Below are 19,064 nucleotides of genomic sequence, written 5' to 3'. Positions count from 1 at the left end.
CTGGTTTGCTGGCCTTTATCATTATTGCCTTAAATGTGTCTTTACAAATTTGCTAATGCCTAATTCCCTTTGCTTTTGTGCTATCCATTACGGGAGACAAAAAAAAAATGATAGTCATCTGCAAATTAAAATTTAAAAACACAAAGTGAGGCTCTAGTATTGTTTAGAATCCAGACAAAAACATTCAAACATTTATTCAGATATGTACTTCTTGTGAATCTCTGTACAACCTTCACCGTTACCTTTATATAATTCCTTTGTAAAATAAATACAAATCCCATGGAACCCTACAACTCGACGTTTTTTGCAAGCAGATCGTTGCCCTCGTAATCTCCCGGACTGGCCATGGCATTCTCTCTTGTCAATTGAGAAGAAAGACACCGCCTAATCTATTCTACGTAGTCGAAAACAGTAATTTCATACAAATCCACAATTCAAAAACATTTGCAGGGATGTCCGGAGCTGTAGCGTAGCCCCGTGTCGGCGTTTAAAGCTTCACCTCCTTTTTATTTAAGGTGAGTGTCTCTGTACGTACTGACAACAGCAGGCGAGTTTTCAGTGGGTTTATCTTTAGCGCAGGGTAGAGTACATTTGTTACAAGTGAGAAAATCGAAGAAGTGCTTGATGGTGTGTCACCTTGCTTTAGGGGATTATTCAGCGAGTAAAGTGTAGCTAGCACCATCCGGGTTCTCTGGATGAACATCTAAAGGAACTGACTTGTGGGGCTCAACGATTAATCCTAGGCGACAAATTTTAAAAGACGGACCAAGTGAACGAAGAATTTTCTGACATGAGAAGTCGTTTACCAGTAACTGAAGAGAAATGTTTTTGGGTTTTTTTTAATTGTTCTAAAATGTTCCACTTTGCACTGGTGCTTGCGAAGGTTTGCCACCGATTACAGACGAGGCTTGCCGGCACAGAGCGTTCTCACTTCGCCACGGTGACGGCGGCACCAGCTTTGCTGAGGGATGTTAATGGACACCCATGTGGGGACGCTTCCCACCTGTCTTCCAACTTCGGTCTGTGTCCCCCTAGTGTCCTTGGAGGGAGCTCAGTTGCCGGCTGGCCCCTTAACGTCCTGCAGGCCTTGCTGGGCGGCTCCCGGGCTCAGGTTACACGCCGACGGGTCGCAATAGCCAGAGGGGCCGGCGGTGCCGGGCGGCCCGGGGACGCCGGGCTGCCCGGGGAGGCCGGGGGTACCTCTCTCCCCATCACGGCCGTCCTGGCCATAACCGGGTTTGCCGGGCTCACCTGCGAGAACCGAGAGGAAGCAGGTCGTTCGTATAAACCCACCTGTGGGCTACAACAGACACATGAAACTGATGGAACAAGTTATGGGGAATTTGTGGATTAATTCAGTTTGGATTAATTCATCAATAAATTCATCATCTCCTTTTTATCTTGAGATATAAATGTTTGGTTTTTTTCAAGAGAATTGGGACACTTAATAAAATCGTTCCTCTCAAGATGTAGTAATGAGGACTTTAAAGTGATTGCAGAAAACTTTAAAGTAAATTCAGCATCAGGGAAAACTTGGAAATACCTCCGTTCTGAAGACGATTACACCATATACATTCATTATGTAGCAAGAAACCAATTATAGTGTAACAATTCATTACGTAAGAATAAGAATAAAACACTTGTATATCGTGAATAAGTTCGCAAAAAAAGTGAGAAAGAAAGCAAGCAAGCAAAAAGATGAAACCAAAAAAAACAAAGTAATCTTCCAAAAAACGAACAAATTGAAACGGGCCACTGGTCGCGCTTTTATAAGACCCCTGTGTCGATGAAATTAAATTAATTAAAAAACAGTCAGAACAAGAGCCTGTTTAGCTCTACTATAGGCCCTGCCTTCAGGCAGCCTCAACTACCTCCTCAACTGCTTCTAATTACTGTCGCTAGGCCATAAATACCTCGCTCAGGTATCCAAAGAACTGCGTGTGATTGAGGTCCTATGAACAAGGTGGATCAACTGAGTGGACTGATTAGATTTGTTAGTTAATGAATTGGTTCATTAGATTTGTTAGTGCATGATTAATTAGGAGTGGGCGTGGTGATTTATTCTTCTTCACAGCCAATCATGTTACTTATCTCATACCTTTTTGTACGGCTGTACTAAGCGGGTGGCATGTGTGTCCTTATTATTTCACACAGCTCTGAAGTTTGCTATGGAGTCTGAAGTCTGAGTATTAAAGACACTCAAATACAAGGGTGAGGGTAAAGGGAAATATTTGGTATCGCTCGATGCATGTAGCTCATATTAAAATGTCCGAAGAGTCCAAAGAGACCAAAGAGCGTAGCACTGTGTGTGTGGGCCTTGCCACAATGTTAAGCAGCAGCTGACAGAGTAGGAAGAGGTACTGACTTTTCATCTGAGATTCATGAAGCAACTCTAAATCTCCCATTCAGGAGATCACCGCCTCTTTAAGAAAAGAGTTTAGAAAGCTCCCGCGAGAGAAGTAATCAAAATGCACACCTGAATTCTGCCTTTGCAATAGTGGTTGTGGGCGTTAACTTGTCAAAAACCCACAAAGAGTGAAAATTGAGGACACCTGTTGAAGCGTCCCTCTTGGGCTTGCAAGAAGAATGGAAGAAGCTGCACAGCGCAGCCTGGGATGCCAGTCACGCCGCCCATGTGGTCTAACGCATTTCCCCTCCTGACGGTTCACGTCTAACGCCCTCCACTTACACGCCGGCGTTCAGCCGCAACCGTTACGAGGGCGTGGGGCTACGTTAGTTTAGGCGCCAGCCCTGGCTAGCTCGATGGCTTATGTGAACTTTAAGGTCATCTGTTACTGAAGAACTAATTAGGGGTGTTGGTATTCCTCATAACGCCACCCAGAAAAACGGTACTGCACATGTTTAATGTTGCCTGATGAAATGCCGGTCAAAGTGAGAAAATTCCTTTGATGGAATCTGAAACGGTTGCGTTGACTTGTGCGTCGCCAGACAAATGTACATTCTTGACATTACAGAAATTATAATTTGTCGATGCCTTTTTTATATACATAGTGACAGGCCTCAATGTTAACTATGTAAACAGCATTTACTACAAACCACTCCCTAAAGACGGGCCATTTATATTCCTAATTCCAACATTACGCTCGGGGGATATAAACAGACATGTCAGACTAAGTAACACACCTCAGCCGACAGGTGATTTCTCACAAGCAGCTTAGTTGCTCAGGTGCGTTCCTGCTGACATTACAGCTGAGAGCGATCTCGTGTTTTATGAACTTGGAGGATGGGAAAAAAAGCCATCACCATTGAAGTGCTTCTTTGCTAATGCGCAGCTGTCCGTTCGTCCTGGACGTCGCCGCCGCGGTGCTGTTTAACGCAGGCGCGAGACTCTGACTGACAGCACGGCTAACGGCCAGCGACGGGCGAGGCCGTGTGCTCTCTACTGATGCCCCGCCTCCGCTGAGTTGGGCAGTTTTTGATTGGGTAATATTCCTCGATGTCAGCCCCCCCCATCGGCACTGGTGACCCCTTACCTCTGGCCTGCTAAATATAACTCACACATCATTCCAGGAAAAGGAACGAGATGTTCTCTGCTTTCAATCGCTGAGTGGAAGGTGGCAGCGCCCATAAAGGCCACCGTTGTTGTTTAGTTTGAATGTTTTGAAAAGTGAACACAAACAAGCAAAGCCACAGTACAAAGCCACGCCCACAGGGGTCTGCCATGGTGTACCTGGTTACCTGGGTGTTATGGGGCTGAGTGTTAGGAGATGGGGGGGGTGCCACTAACCTGGCAGGCCGGGCGGTCCTGGTATCCCTTTGGGTCCTCGCGCTGTCTGCCCTCGGTCTCCTCGGTCTCCCATTTCACCTGGAACACACGCAGGGCTGAGATAGGCAGCATGACCTGAGCGTTAACGCTGTTAAACTCTAAACGGATGTGCCTCAATCACCTTTAGGCCCTCTGACTCCTATCTGTCCTGGGGGTCCTTTGAGGCCAGGGAGTCCTCTTGCCCCGGCTTGCCCAGGGAAGCCGCTGTCCCCGGGGGCCCCGGGAGGCCCGGGAGGGCCTGGTTTGCCAGGCAGGCCGGTGGCGCCGGTCTCGGGCCTCCTCAGGCTGGCGGCTAACTGGGCCAGCTGTTCTGGAGGAGCCAAGACAAAGAGGAGGAGCGTGAGTGCCTCCTCGCACTGCTTACCGAGCACGCTTCTCGGGGGAGACAGGGAGGCTCCGTAAATCGGCTGCTGCGTGGGTTTAGTGTGCAGTGTCACGTTTCACCGTGCCTTTCCGATATGCCGGTCTCCTTCTTCCTCACTCTTTTTCAGTGTTACATTATCATTTACTATTTGAAACATTTTCAGCATCATCAGTATCAACATTGCACATTAGCCAAAATTAGAGAATTCCCCTAATATATAAAGAGTGTACAAACATTTGAACAGCTAACCTATGGGTGTATCTAATAGGCTTCCATCCCACATATTTTACACCCTTTTTTAACATTTGCTGTTTTAATTTCGCATTTAGCTACAGTGGTAATGTACTGAAAAGTTCATAAATAAAATAAGCACAGTAATTTTGCTTGCCTCTTCAACGAGCCTTCCCCCTGGGGCCTACACGGTTGAATGTCCCCCCCCCTCCCACACACACACACACACACACACACACACACACACACACACACACACCACGCACTAGCACCATGCACCAGGCCCATCTCGCACATAAATGGCCGGCCTGCCCCGAGATTTGCAGCTGCCTAAATCCCCCAGAACACGGCCTTGTGCATTCGTCCGGCGCGCTGGGTTCGGAATATTCAATCAGAACTGTTTGAAACTGTCGTAAATTCACGCTGTCATAAATTCCTTTTCAATTTGCTAATTTTTGCGGGGTTCGGGGGGCGGAGTCACAAACGAGGCGGAGAGAGCGCGACTGCTGAGGCTGTTTGGAGAGCGGGGGGTGTTTATTAAAGAATCGTTCGTCCACCCCACAAACAAAACAGAAGCTCCTTTTCTTTCGCTTGTTTTTCTTTTTTTCTGCTTGTTTTGTCTGAAGAGTTCTGACAGAGTGGGTTTCTAAATTCCACCAAGGTCTCACCACACTTCAAACAGCAGCCAATTAAAGAGGCGGAAAAGAGATCTGAGCTGTGTGTGTGTGTGTGTGTGTGTGTGTGTGTGTGTGTGTGTGCGTGCGTGCGTGCGTGTAACACACTTACCCTGTATTACTCGCATGCAAACCTGTTTGATATGCTGATCACTTGGTTCTTTTCCCTGGGAATATGGGAGAAGGACGTCTCAAGTTAAATCACACTGACATTCCTTTGACCACAAAAGTTCATCTCTCTTATAACCACCTTAAGAGTGCTTAAGAGATACTACTATGTGCGGGAGAAGCGGTGTGTTGTTTTTAATCGAGGGCCGTCCCTTTATGTAAACAAAGTTCAGACGCTTCTGTTCACTGGATTGGACAGTTAAGAGTATAAAGTGGAAAAGACAAATTTCAGTTTTGGTACTAAAGGTACTAATCTGGTCACATCAACTACCAGCATGATAAAATACTACCGTATATTTACATATAGGGACACATCACACATAACATATTTAGTAAACCTTCAATATGATGGTCTTAGGGTTAGGGTTAGTATGGACTGACCCTCCTGAGTGTTTGATAGTTAACTGAACATCTATCTCCGTGGGGCGCACGCTCACCGGTGGGCCCTGGGAGCCGCGAGTGCCGGGTGTCCCTCTGTTCCCCTGCATGCCGCGGGGGCCCGGGCTGCCAGGGGGCCCCTCGATACCAGGCTGCCCACGTTTGCCCTCGGGCCCTCTGTGGCCTGCATCTCCCGGAACACCTGTCTGGAATCGGCAGAGGTCGCATGGGGAAACCGACGCGCAGACTGGAGCCCCAAAAGTGTTGGGAATTGCTTTCAGGGCTCAGACCCAGAACACGTGAAAGCATGCGGTTGCCAAGAATGCTGCAATTATCCCCCAAAAATGACCCAAAAAGCAGCGTTTAGTTGCTCCTCTATGTAAAGTATATGTATTTTATATCTCTGCAGAAGGCCACATGCACTATGACACAACAGCCCGAATTTCAGAAACCTACCTCGCCCTTCGGTCCGCCTTCTCCGGAAGCGCCCTAAAGCCGAACCACACGACATTTTTGGGTTTATTTACACTGTCAAATCTCAGAATGCGCACATGCAAGATCGATTACGGCGCGGTCTTTTCTTCTACTCCAGTTGAAATGGTCCCACTTACGACATCTCCTTTGTCTCCAGGGTTTCCTTCTGCTCCTTGTTCTCCCTGGGCAGTAGACACCACAGGGGGAAACATGAAGGAACTTTTTAAAAAATCATACGAATAATCAGTTCTGATCCGCACCGGTCAGAAGCGCAGCAGTGCCGCTCAGTGTTACGCGCCGTGATGCACTGAGCTGACGTGGACGGGTATGGGTGAGGTGAGGTGAGGTGAGGTGAGGTGAGGTGAGGGGAAGAAACAACTCTCACCTGTTCTCCTTTAGGTCCAGGTTCACCAGGCTCACCCTGTGAAGATAAACACACAAACACGTTTAAATGAATCAATGAACGTTCGTTAAATGGATGACACTTCTTCAAAGGGAACATCTTTAATTTTCTGAGTGATTAAACACATTTATGATCTTGTGTCTTTATCACCTGTTAGTTGAAAGGAGTAAAAATGACTGATTCATTCATACACACTTGTTTACAAGTATATCTAGAAGATTTTTCCATGAGCTTTCACTTTTCACTTGTCTTGCAGGGTTTAAAAGTACAGGGGGGTCACGTGGGAATAAAATTATGAACCCCATGCATAAACAATCACACAAGTCTGGTCGCCACAGCTGAATCAAAGGCTCCATTGTTTTCGGTGCCAAATATGCGACCAAGGCTATAACCTTGGCAATTCCCATCACTCAACCCAACATCAAAGTACGAACTCCTTTCTCAAGTCGGTGGGCTTTGAAGTTTCGGTCCTCACCCTTCCTCCTTTTTCTCCAGGAACGCCAGGGGGTCCGGGAAGTCCAGGCAGGCCGAGGTCACCTTTAGGGCCCTGAGAACAGCATTAATACTGCATGTGATGGACGAGCAGAGTTTCCATTTCTGTGGTTCTGTGGGAGATAATTCCCTTTCGCCTGACAAAGTTCGCCTTGAAAGGGAATTTAAAGGGTGGGCTCGGAAGTTTGAAGGTTATTTCTGCGGAGAGGCCGCAGTGCGCAACAGCGAGTATGTTCTGTCACTCTTAGGAATTGAAATCAGAATCAGATTTATTGATTAACTAATTACTTGTTAGTAAGGCGGTTATCTGAGAGGATGTCACATTTTGAGTGCAAACAATGAATCAAACGAACATTTGCAATACCTTAAGGGTAGGACAACTTACCCGGGTGTCTGTGTATGCACTGCTATTTTTCTTTTATCCCTTTTTCTCAGTGCTTGCAAGTGTGTGTGTGTGTGTGTGTGTGTGTGTGTGTGTGTGTGTGTGTGTGTGTGCGTAGAATACCAAAGGAAACAGAGGCCTCTTTTACAGGACAGGGCCTGACAGTTTCTCCTTACTGTGAAAACATGTTTGTGGTGGTATCCCATTCAGATTTCCCTTGCCTGCTAAATTCTAAGCTAGCTAGCTAACACCTCTTGCCATAAGGTCCTAATTTTAGGATGCACTGTTCAGGTATTGGTAAAGCTTAGGTGAGAATTTATGCATTGGTATCAACCAAATAGTAAGTATAGTCAACACAACAATCAACTTTTTGGTAATAAAACATTTGAAAAATATGGTATCCAGTACCAAGACCCAACTGAGGCACAGTATGTGACTGATGAGACATAAGGAACCTTAAAGAAGGAAGGATTTACAGCTTAGAGCACAGATATGCCACAGACACAGAAAGACACACACATACACACACACCCCGGAAGAGAAACACTGCTTACTCTGGCTCCTGGTTTTCCCATAGGACCTGACGGACCTTGCTCTCCTCTGTCTCCCTAAACATAAATGGAAATGTTGTATTTAAAGAAAAAAACATCGAAACATCCCCTTTAACGTTATGTGCAAAACAGTCCATAGATATCAAACAATAAGGATGAGATGGTATGCAAATTTTAACACTTTTCGCTGTTATGCTGACGTCACTCAAATATACAGTGCTAAAATGTATGTGAAGCACTATTGAATCATAAAAAAATGACATTATCCTGCTGTGTCTGTGTTTTCCTGTCACATGCCTTGTAGGGAGACCATAGCAACCGGTTGTTTACATCCTATCCCCTGCTATGGTGATCGCTATTCAAATTGCTCAATTTCAAAACAGTAGTATTACCTTTGTGTTTTATATCGCGATATATCACTAAACACAGATATCATCCCATCCCTAGTAAGAATCAAGGCAAACGCTCACCGGTGCACCGATGGGTCCAACAGCTCCGACTTCACCTTGTTCTCCGTGCTCGCCCTGGTTGGAGGTATGAAACGTGAGCCATACGATCTTCTCTGCCATGTGTAACAGCTCAGCTGTAAGGTTATGAGCTACTCACAAGCTTCCCTGCAGATCCCATAGTCCCCATGAAGCCCGGTTGTCCGGCATTGCCCTGAAACCAGAGCAAAGCTGCTGAAACCACCTATTGCCCCATGATGGTGCAACGAAGCAGAGCAGCTCACCGGGTTTGCCGACTCCCGTACTGCACAGTTCATCTACGTCAGATATCTTTCATGCACATTCCTGCAGTAAACCCAACTTAAAGCACCACCTACTTGGAGCTGATAACGTCAGGCCGACAGTTCGTGAACGACAGCCGGCCTGCACTGCTCACCTTTTCACCGCCGGCACCCTTCGGTCCTGGAACGCCGGGTAGACCCTAGGGAAACATGCACGGGGCATCAGCAAAGCGGTGCGTGCACGGAAGGGGTTATAAATTCCTAGGGACCTGTAATGTCCATTTCAGAAATTCCCTTTCCTGTACGTTGTGTCTGTGAACGTGAATCTGCCCTGTTGTGTTAGCTGTCCTATAGGTCTCAATTACTGCTCATTTCCTGACCAAAGCGCTCAACACCGACAGTCATACCACTGCAGTACTAGGCGGTCATCCTGTATTTACAATTGTCCACTGTCTGTGTAATATCCAGTCACTAGTGATCCTATGACCATAAACTGATCAGTGATGGATGGGGCGACTGAGGGGTAGTTCACGCCAACAGGTGGCCTGCATTCAACAACTGGACGTTTATTACCGGCACCTGTACCACATGTAATAACATGACCAGCGAGAGGGAATGATGTTAGTGATAACAGGTACAAACCCCGCCAGTGTTAGTTTCTTGCTTTAACGCACTGGGTTCCAGATATTAACTTTGAATCGTTCGCCAGGGCTCGAGTGCCTGTTCCCTAATGGCGGTCCTACCATATACTTGCCTAGTTCATCTTTCCTTTTTCTTACTCTCAAAAAACCCGCTGACTGAATAAGATCATTCATGCACAAACTAAACTTTGTTTTCAGAGCAGGAAAAAAAAAAACAACACTGTTTGGAGCAGCTCACATCAGAACTCTCAGGTGGAGAAACACCGGGTTGAAGAAAGGGAAACATTATTTCCCATAGCCGCCCACTTCTAAAAACACCTTTGTGATGTTTCATAAAACGTGGAAAACGTTCACAAGCTGTAGAGTCCGAACATGAAAGAGACCGGTCACAAATTTCCGTGTCAGCATGGCAAACGTGAAACAATCTGAGGGACCATTGCACCCATCTCCTCTTTCTTCACCAGATCCTGCCTCCGCCTTTTGAGCACAGACTGTTCCCTGCTACGTCTCATTTTTACTTATCCAGAGTGGGTAGGAGAGCACACCAACGGGCAACTGCTGTGTTCGAACCGGAGTGAAGCCGAGTCAAATGAGGGGCCATCCGAGTCTGGCTCCAAGCTTCCTACTGCAGAGGAGCCAGACCTCAGGTCCCTGCTAGCCTGTTGGCACTGCCGTTTTAGTGTCTCCAGAGACGTGGCCTGTTCCAAGCGGCTCCTTATTGTCTCTAATGGTTTTTATATACCTGAAGCCTAGTTCAAAAGCAACCCTTCCTAAAAAGTGCTGCCATTTCCTTGCCGTTGGATTGGCCCCTGAACCTCTTCCATTCCCTGGTTCTGTAGGCTGCGGCCAATTCAGTTTTGTCTAGTGTCCCAGGGTGGGCCTCCGGATCACCACCATGCTGACTGCGGTTCTGAAGAGGTGACACCATTTGCTCCACCACCTGCTGCCACTGCCTTACTGCTGCTGGATCTGCAGGTCTGGAGGATGGTTCTCCACAAACAGCCCAGAGGAGCAGCGCCACCTGGAGCGTCTTGGCTATGCCTACGCTGGTGGTAACAGCTCCCCCTGGTGACGAGGAGGGCATCTGCTTACCCCAGCTTATGTCTGCAGGGCTGACTCCTCCTCCACACGCCGGACTCTACGGACCTTCACCAGACCTTCTCACTCTTCCTCCGCTCGGCCTGACCCTCCTCTGTCTTTCTACGCAGCGGCACCGCGGACGCTGCATCCACTTCTCTACAGCAGGAGCTCCGGGTCTACCAACCTCTGCCGATGACCTTTCAGATGTCCATCTCTGGGCTCCTGTTCCTTCAGCTTTTGTAGTTCCTCCTCCAACACCCCACCCCCACCCCCACCCCAAGCATTACTCACAGAGACGCCATGATACGTAAGCATCGGTTTAAGATGTGGCCGTCCACCCTCGTTTCAAAGTTTCTGTTTTCGGAGTCAATTCCCTGGGTGTTTTCTGGTATATCTTGCTCTTAAAGTGTAAAATTAATTTCATTCTTCAAAAAGCACCTTTCCATCCTCTTATTTTATTTATTTGTTTCAGGCTTTCATCCTTACAAGATTGTCATACAAAGTGCCTTCACCAATTTGTCTGCGCAAGAGTGAGACTCTTGCATCCACTTCAGAATCTACTTTCCTTAATAACCTAAATGCTGGTTCTCGGTGATATGACCATCTAAGATCCGCTATACCAGTTTAAGTACATGTTTCTTCCAAAAACATACGTGTTATTATATTTCTTTCATTTTACTTTTAATTAGGATGTGGTAACAGTTGTATAGGATACTCTTTTCAAACTACACCAACTCTGTAAAGGTTAACCGATAAATGGTTTTGGTTTTTTGCTATCAATGTCATAAATGTTTTTTAAGCCTGAAATCCTGGCTGACTGATTAAGCCTTAAACCTTACTAATTAGTAGAAGACCTCAAATCCTGGTGGACTCATTACGCCTTAAAGCTTACTAATTAGTAGAAGACCAGCTATTCTAGAGTTGAGCACCCTGACCCTAACCTCTCACGATGTTGGGCTTACACTAAACATCCAAGGGTGCCTTAAGGCATCTGACTGAGGGCCTAAAATCAAGAACATGTGATTCTTACAAAGCAGTGAGAGGTTGTAAAATTATATCTAAACACTCTTTAGCCTGAATTTGACATGAAAGCCAAAGTCTGGGAAATACAGAAAGACAGGGGGAAAAAAAACTCTGACAGAAATACTTCTAAACTGCACAGATGTACAGATTTCAGTATATGCAGAATTCCACAAACAAGGAATTCCGCAGCACCTAAACAAACGGTCTGTGGAAAATGCATGCTCTGGGACGCGTGCAGTGGGATGCATGCTCCTATTAGACTCGAGAACTTTTAGCAGTGCGTTTAAGGTCGTTGGCATGCTGCAAGGAAAGACGTTATCCAGGGAGTTGTCAGGAGTTGAGTTCAGTCTGAGCAGTTAATACGCTTCAATACACTTCAACCTCAACGGTGTTATTGGCGCTCACGCCATCACTAAAGACAAGTTAATCAGCAGTCTCAAAGCATACTGCATGTGTCTCCACCCCCCGAGCACTTTCTATTTTAGTGACATCATTTTTACCTGAAAATATTTATGAAAGCATGTTTCTGCCCTTTAGAAAGCAATGGTAATGCTGTAGCTCTAATGATCACTTCTGAGTAATATCTCTGAGTCAAGAAAAGACCTCTTAATTATTACCTATTATCTCATTATAATGAAACAGCAAGTCATAATTATGAATTAATATATCCCCTAATAATAAGCTATTAAGTGATGAACAATTTAATGCCCCTCAAATGTTTGACAGTGAGAAAATTGCCATATATTATGGAGGCATACTTTAATCATTGAATATTTCTAACTGGCATAGTGTGAGAAGTAAACCAAGAATGCAGAATACAGATAAACGACAAGCATGTGAGGATCAAACTTACAGGAAGACCTTGTAGTCCAACCTCTCCAGGCGAACCAGCTTTCCCAGGGTTGCCCTGTGGGAAATGTAGTTCCCTGGGTCATAACGGAATGACAATGCTATACATTCTATCTCAAAAACGCAGCTGATGCCCATCACTGCACCTTAGCTCCAGGCATGCCAGGAATGCCCTCACGCCCGTCCACGCCCGAGAAACCCTAGGAATAAACAGTCGTGAAGAGGATCACTTTGCCATTAAACAACAAATGCTCAGGCAAACAGATCATCCTACAGATATGAAGTCATATCTGATCCAAATAACAACACAGGCAATACAAGTGTTGAGTGTGCAGTGTTCAGCATTTACTCACACTGCCCCCTTTAGATCCTGGTAGGCCAGTAATGCCTCTGGGTCCTTGGGTCCCCTGAACACAGATATTGAGGTGACTCTCCCCTTGACCTTGTACTAGCTGTTTCAGCTTTCAACTTGTTAACTTTGCATTGTAATGGGCTTGTGTTGGGTGCATTAGCATGGATTCAGAAGTGGACAGAGTAGGGCCCTCTGCACTTAACACATACTTGTTGGCCTTTAGGGCCAGACTCTCCCATCCTGCCCCTCTGGCCGCGATCCCCCTGCCAGGATGGAACACACTCGGGTCAGCGCACACGTTTCACAACAAGGCCTTGCCAGCTGTCGTTACTGCAAAGTGGGCCGCTTGCGAATTACAACCGACGCAGCACAATCGTATTGGCCATCTGGTAGTCTGGCAAGGGTTCGTTTTTTGTCGGGTCAGAGGCTGCGTCACAGGGGGAACCCTTTGGCTCGGGAAGGGGACGGCGTCGGCAGAACTTACAGCAGCTCCCGCAACGCCCTGAGCACCTGGATTCCCATCAGTGCCCCGAGGTCCCTATAGGAAAACCAGAGGGATTCGGTGATTTAGTTTAAACGACAGCCACGTAAGCCGCGCAGGGAAACTGTTAGCAGTCTTCTGTAACCCGGACTTGCCATCTCTCCTTTTAGACCCATCATTCCAGCAGCCCCCCGAATTCCCTGGGGTCCCTGTAAAGACAAAACAGAGCTCTCAGCCACCGCCTTCGAGAATAGGCCAGCTCCGTAAACGCTGCTGGACGTATTAACGAGCTCTGAGTACTCACGGTCGGGCCCGACGATCCAGCCTCTCCTGGGTCCCCCTGGTCTCCTTCCTCTCCCTGACAAATGAGCGGGAAAGTTGGCATTTAAAATAACAATACCACAAATGACAAAACAGCTACAAAACAGATGAAACGTGAGAAATTGTGGTATTATATTACGTTCACAAACACATTCATTTCCCACAGTTCTAAATGATTCAGACAAATGTAAGTACAAAAAAAAAATGCTTGAAAAATGCTTGAACCCATTTTTACAGCATATTACCCAAAGATAACATTCTGTCCATGTGATCCTTCACTGTCTGAGGCAAAAATAAGCTCATCTAACCATCAGCTGAACCGGTGCTTTAAACACACGGCAGGAAGTAAAAGGATAAAGCGGTGCAAGGTTTCTTCGCTTCCTCAGGGTTTCTCATAATAATGCCAATTGTCTGTAATGGACCGCCACGTTTTTAGCTCTCCAAAGCCCTGAGGGGTCGAGAAAGTGCCGCTGACACAGATATGACTCGGATTCAGGCCCAGCTACGCCGCGTGCTGTCCACGGCTTGGGGCGCAATACACTGAATGCAGTTTCAGCACACCAGAACTATAGACTCGATGTAGTGGAAAAGATTGAAAACATAATGGAGATTTTTTTTGGGGGTGCTGTTTTGTGGTCACTCGCTACTGTACGGTGCACGGTGGTTTTTCTGCACTGAGGCGTGGAAAAAAAAGCCTTTACTTTTTATATTTCCGTTTTACGTTTATGGCATTCAGCAGATGCTTGTACCCAGAGTGACTTACAAAAGTACTTAATCATCTACTCATAGAATATTCCCTAGCCAGTACAGTAGGTTAGGTATTTGACACCATGTACAATACCATACATAACAGGACTTTGCAACCAGTAAACAGCAGACATACTGAGTTATGCGTAAGGAAAAGTGAATATAAGGTTTCCTCCCTGCTGTGCTGATGAGAGTCACTGGTGGAAAAAGACAGTGTAATTTAATCCACAGCAAGACTTCGAAATGTCCAGAAAACTTCAATTAAAATCCTTTGTATTCGCAGATGACAGTAGTGGTTTTTGTTTTTGTTCTTTTGTTCAAAACAAATGTGTGCACCATACATCAGAAAACATTTCCAGGAGATCACAGTCGCAGCGAAGCCTTTTGAGCATGACAGACCAGCCCCTGACCTTTAGTTAGAAAAACTAAAGGTTGAAGCCATCATCTTCGTATTTGGATTTTGATCAACATTTCTGCGATTTTTTTATTTGGTATATGTTGTGTACCAGAGCACATCAGTAATTTGGGGGCTATAGCCTGCAGCCATTGAAAAACTGAGAGTCTCTGGGGATTCCTCACCTTGTGCCCCTGTTTACCGGGTTCTCCAGCCTCACCCTTCACACCTTTGTGACCCTGATAGGTAAAAAAAAGAATCTGATGAACACACCTGTTATATTTACTCTTGAACAAAAGTGCAACATGTGTATAAAACCAGGCTGTAAAAAAAACATAAATAAAACAGTCATAAACTGACTTTCTGCTATTTCCCTAATCAACAAGTGCTTGGAGAAATCTGAGTCCCACTTAATTCTTTTCCAAACCAAAGGAAAAAAGGCAACAATTACAGTAAAATGGGTACTCACTCTGCCATGCAGGGTAAAATATGTATTTTTAAAAAGACATTGAGGCATTTTTCAATATACTAGATCAGAATAAATGTGTTCAGTTGAATAAATTAATTTCGGAACTTGAATTATTGAAACAACACCAATATACATGGTACTGTTATAGCTAGAGATTCACCCGGAATCCCTGTCCATAATTTAACTGGATGAATGATTTACCAGTCCTTTTTCAGTGTTTTTTTTCACTTACTCTAGAAGACAGTTGCTATATAATTGATGTAATTAATGTACTAGCCAACATACACACGTTTCGTTTGAAATTTAGAACAAATTGCAATATAGATTGATTTTATTAGGTACACCTGCACTATAGCCATACATTTTAGTGGATCGGCTAACCTTGTTAAGACTGCTCTACGTTTTGCAATCAATAGGCCAACAGGACTAACAGTCTCTGCCATTCATGATGCCAATCCATTTTAATCCACTGGTGCCACCACTGGATTCTGACCTCAGCTAAATGACTGGACCAGAGGCCAGTGCTGTGTATACATTATCAGACATTATCAGACATTCCTGGACCCTCTCACGTGTGACCTGATTTTAATCAAAGTCTTGGCGTTACTTTGTTACAGGTGTTACAAGAGCTTTTTGCTGATCACTGGCACATGTCCACCATTTATGGACTCTTTATTTTGTGTTCGTATTTAAATCGCTGTCATTCTGTTTTATCTGTATGTTGCTGCTGAGGTGGTGCCAACACTGGATTAAACTTGCTCATCAGAAAATGTCGCCGTGATGCCAGCAGAGAAACTGATGCTGCCATAATCGCTCCACCTACCACCCTGGCACCACCTGCCCCATTGGCTCCGCCTACCCCATCAGCTCCAGTGGATGCAGGGCCAGCTTTCCCACTCTGCTGCCACTGGATAAGACTCATACACCTACACTGAAGCAACCTGCTGTTGGACTATATGTAATGTAATCTAGTAGTATGGACTGTTTAGAAGGTGGATCTCATCATAAACTGCAGTTTTTTGTAGTTAAAAGTGTAGAGGGTGTACAAATTCCAATGTAGTACACACGAGGTTTCCAACAAAGGAACAGGATGTTACAGACAAAGCACTTTGCTTACACAGATGATGAAGTAACTCTGAAAATGCTTAAATCATAAAATTAAATCCTTGGATCAGTTCTTTCTGCTTAGTTTTCATGACTTCATCGCTCACTTGAATGGCCTCCAAAAGAGGGACGGATAGGAAGATACATCAGACTGATAGGGCATGTGGATACCATGGAAACAGAGGAGGTGTCATGGCAGGATAAGCCACTCCATAAAATGTACCACCGACAGGTTGCAGAGGTGGCTGAAGTAAGACATTCTGACATATGTCTAAAAAACACAGGACTGAAAAACAGCACAGAGCCAGAAATCATGGCTGTACAGGAGCAAGCAATCAGTACTAAGGTCAATCAAAGGGTGTATCGCATCAGACAAGATCCTGAGACAATCCAGTACCTCTAGTAGGATGCGAGACTCTGTCAGGAACAGAGAGACCACGTGCTAGGAACACATGCAAGACATATGAACTGGACTCTCTCAAGTCCAAATGGGAGAAGCCACCCAAAGTGATGGAGAACAAGGCCCAAGATCCAATGGGACCTTCAGATCCAGACAGACAGGTAGGTAATGGTGAACCAAGTAGACACCGAGATAGCAGAGCAGGAAGCAGCAGTGGTAAGAAATGTAGCAATCCTGAGTGATGGAAACATCCACAGGACGGGACAGAAGAAACTAAAAAAATACACAGGACCGAAAGGGGAAATACGCACGATGTGGAAGGATAACACGTCGCCCCAGTGACGACGGGGGTGATAAATCGACGAGCGGTTCCATAAGATCCCAGGAATGACAACATCGATCTTGGTCCAGAAAAGCGCAGTCCTAGCAACAGCAAAATTACCGCGCTGTACCTTCAAACTCCCCGGCCTTTGTTATAGGTCTCAAGTGTGGGAAAAAAAATATAACCACCCACTGAAAGGGTGAGATGGGCAATTTATACATATAGGCAGGCCGTTCACATCAAAGGCCACTTAAAGTGTGCTCCAACTGTGTTGCAAAGAACAGCACAAATTCCCAATCGATTCCAACCGATTTCCCATCATTTAACTTCGGAGTACATTGGATTAAGCAACAAAGGACTGATAGCCTCTAGGTACTACTACGTAGTAGGTGTTTCTAGATTCTATATTCTATTCTGTATGGCAGAGTGAGAGTTGCACTTATTTTTCCTTCCAAAAGCTTTCTTGCAACTCACTTTCATGCCAGGGAGTCCAGGGTGGCCCGATGCACCAGGGGGGCACGCGTTGGGGCACTAAAAGTCCAAAAACACAGCTGGTGAGACACACATCAGACCGTCACTCGAAAAAAAACACTGCGGGTTCGGGGAATGCTTTAGATGACTCTTACCAGCTCCATTGTCCCACCGTGTATCCCTGCGGCTCCCTAGAAACATAGAGGGACCCACTTTTAGCTTATTTTTGTCAGTGTTATGACCCCGAACCTGCTCTGTCGGCATTACCAACAATACATGCGTAATACCTTGTAATGACAGATCGCAGAAACACGCAGCTAATTTGCAGTGCGGACGACACCTTCGGCAATGGTTGGGATAGAGGTGACAGAGTGATTATAGGAGGGGCGTGGGGACCTTTGATATCTTTGGATTTAATGATGATTTTATACTAGCACTGAGTTCAGAGTCTGTGGTAGGGGTTTTATGGAAAAGAGGGTGGAAACCTACGCGAGGTCCTTGTGGTCCACGGGGTCCTTGTGGCCCTCTGACACCCATGGCCCCCTATAACACACGAATAATGCAGTTGGTCATTTTCACTGTCATTCAGACTTACACTGTCTAGCCATATGCACCTCCCACAATTTTTTTCTATATTAGTAAGCATCTTTATACACAATACATGTTTCACATTGCTATCTTTTTGGGTGTTGCCTGTCTGAGGAACTAATAACTTCTCCTTTGTGAGGCTGGGCTTGATGCGTGATCAATGTGCATGCCATACAGACTGCAAGGGAAAAAAATACACCCATCACAACTGAAATAATGTACGAATCACCAACAGATCTCTGTCTGCAGTGTCAGTTTGGTGATTCATTTATTTACAGTTTTTACAGGCTGCTCATCTCGCCAGGGGCCTTGCTATCGGAACGAGCAAGTCTAATTTGGCAGCGGAGCTCTACAAATCATCAAATGTTGTTTCCAACGAGCACAAATATGACAAAGGCCCACAAATATCTGTGTGGCCTGAAGTGAAAGTTACTCACCGGGGGGCCAACTTTACCCAGCTCACCCGGAAGTCCTCCAGGCCCTGGTGGCCCCTGTTTGCGCAAACACAACGCACAAGCTGCTGAGTCCCATACGTGAGTGAAAACCGCCTGCATTCTGTACCAGCGCCTTTTCATTTCTCAGACAGCAAATCAGAAGAACTTACCAGGGGTCCATCGGGGCCCATGCCCTAGAAAGGAAGGAGGTGTGTTACTTTTTAAAAGACAAGCGGCGCACACTCTGGCATACGCTCTGCGTGCTTTGCTGTTAGCGAGATATTCAGTAGTCAATTCAGGAGAAGAGAAGTTCCCACTTACAGGTTGGCCGCGGGGGCCAGCTTTTCCGGGTTCTCCCTGCATCACAACACAACTCACTTGAGGACTGCTTCAGTCAAAACATAACTGTCACAACTTCAGGCAATAACAATCTCCTGATGTTTTTAATGAGCTGTATCAGCCAAGATCCTTGGAATATAACTTTTTTTTTTTTTAATTACCTCGGACCGGAACTGTCTGACACAGGGTACAGAACACAGAAAGTCATTTAACTTCACTCCCAAAGGTACTGATGACAGGGCCTCTATTTGCCCGCAGAGATTAAAAGGAATATAGGCAGGATTAGCATTTAAGGCTTTGTCATGAGGAACAGCTTTGCACAGGCAAAGCTGGGCAAAGGGGCAGAGTTTTGGCTCGCCTCCAAAGTGAAGAGGTTCATTAGCCAGTCACCTTCTGTCCGGGGGGACCATCCGGGCCC

General features: G+C 45.8%; 1 protein-coding gene across 2 annotated transcripts in view; it reads right to left on the bottom strand.

The window, feature by feature from the left end:
* Positions 1-7: 7 nt before the first annotated feature.
* The window catches only part of col9a1b (collagen, type IX, alpha 1b), a 22,339-nt gene continuing 3,282 nt past the window's right edge, over positions 8-19,064 (bottom strand). The window contains exons 5-32 of one of the 2 annotated variants that reach the window (XM_081714584.1): positions 19,037-19,064; positions 18,629-18,664; positions 18,478-18,501; positions 18,311-18,364; positions 17,775-17,828; positions 17,441-17,476; positions 17,289-17,345; positions 14,705-14,758; positions 13,362-13,415; positions 13,213-13,266; positions 13,061-13,114; positions 12,786-12,839; positions 12,578-12,631; positions 12,371-12,424; positions 12,229-12,282; positions 8,787-8,831; positions 8,511-8,564; positions 8,375-8,428; positions 7,908-7,961; positions 6,955-7,026; positions 6,462-6,497; positions 6,214-6,258; positions 6,059-6,091; positions 5,662-5,808; positions 5,169-5,223; positions 3,909-4,097; positions 3,749-3,826; positions 9-1,251 (exon numbers count right to left, since the gene is read on the bottom strand). The exon at positions 19,037-19,064 is cut by the window's right edge and continues 26 nt beyond it. In XM_081714584.1, coding sequence (XP_081570710.1) covers positions 1,052-1,251; positions 3,749-3,826; positions 3,909-4,097; positions 5,169-5,223; positions 5,662-5,808; positions 6,059-6,091; positions 6,214-6,258; positions 6,462-6,497; positions 6,955-7,026; positions 7,908-7,961; positions 8,375-8,428; positions 8,511-8,564; positions 8,787-8,831; positions 12,229-12,282; positions 12,371-12,424; positions 12,578-12,631; positions 12,786-12,839; positions 13,061-13,114; positions 13,213-13,266; positions 13,362-13,415; positions 14,705-14,758; positions 17,289-17,345; positions 17,441-17,476; positions 17,775-17,828; positions 18,311-18,364; positions 18,478-18,501; positions 18,629-18,664; positions 19,037-19,064 — 1,783 coding nt within the window. In that variant the 3' untranslated portion in view covers positions 9-1,051. Of the gene's footprint in view, positions 1,252-3,748; positions 3,827-3,908; positions 4,098-5,168; positions 5,224-5,661; positions 5,809-6,058; positions 6,092-6,213; positions 6,259-6,461; positions 6,498-6,954; positions 7,027-7,907; positions 7,962-8,374; positions 8,429-8,510; positions 8,565-8,786; positions 8,832-12,228; positions 12,283-12,370; positions 12,425-12,577; positions 12,632-12,785; positions 12,840-13,060; positions 13,115-13,212; positions 13,267-13,361; positions 13,416-14,704; positions 14,759-17,288; positions 17,346-17,440; positions 17,477-17,774; positions 17,829-18,310; positions 18,365-18,477; positions 18,502-18,628; positions 18,665-19,036 lie in introns of both variants that reach the window. The other variant, XM_081714585.1, reaches the window with a different exon arrangement.

This window comes from Electrophorus electricus, chromosome 5 (genome assembly GCF_041902795.1).
Source record: "Electrophorus electricus isolate QZ-2024a chromosome 5, ASM4190279v1, whole genome shotgun sequence".
Taxonomy (NCBI): Eukaryota; Metazoa; Chordata; class Actinopteri; order Gymnotiformes; family Gymnotidae; genus Electrophorus; species Electrophorus electricus.
This window is presented reverse-complemented; position numbering and strand designations above follow the sequence as displayed.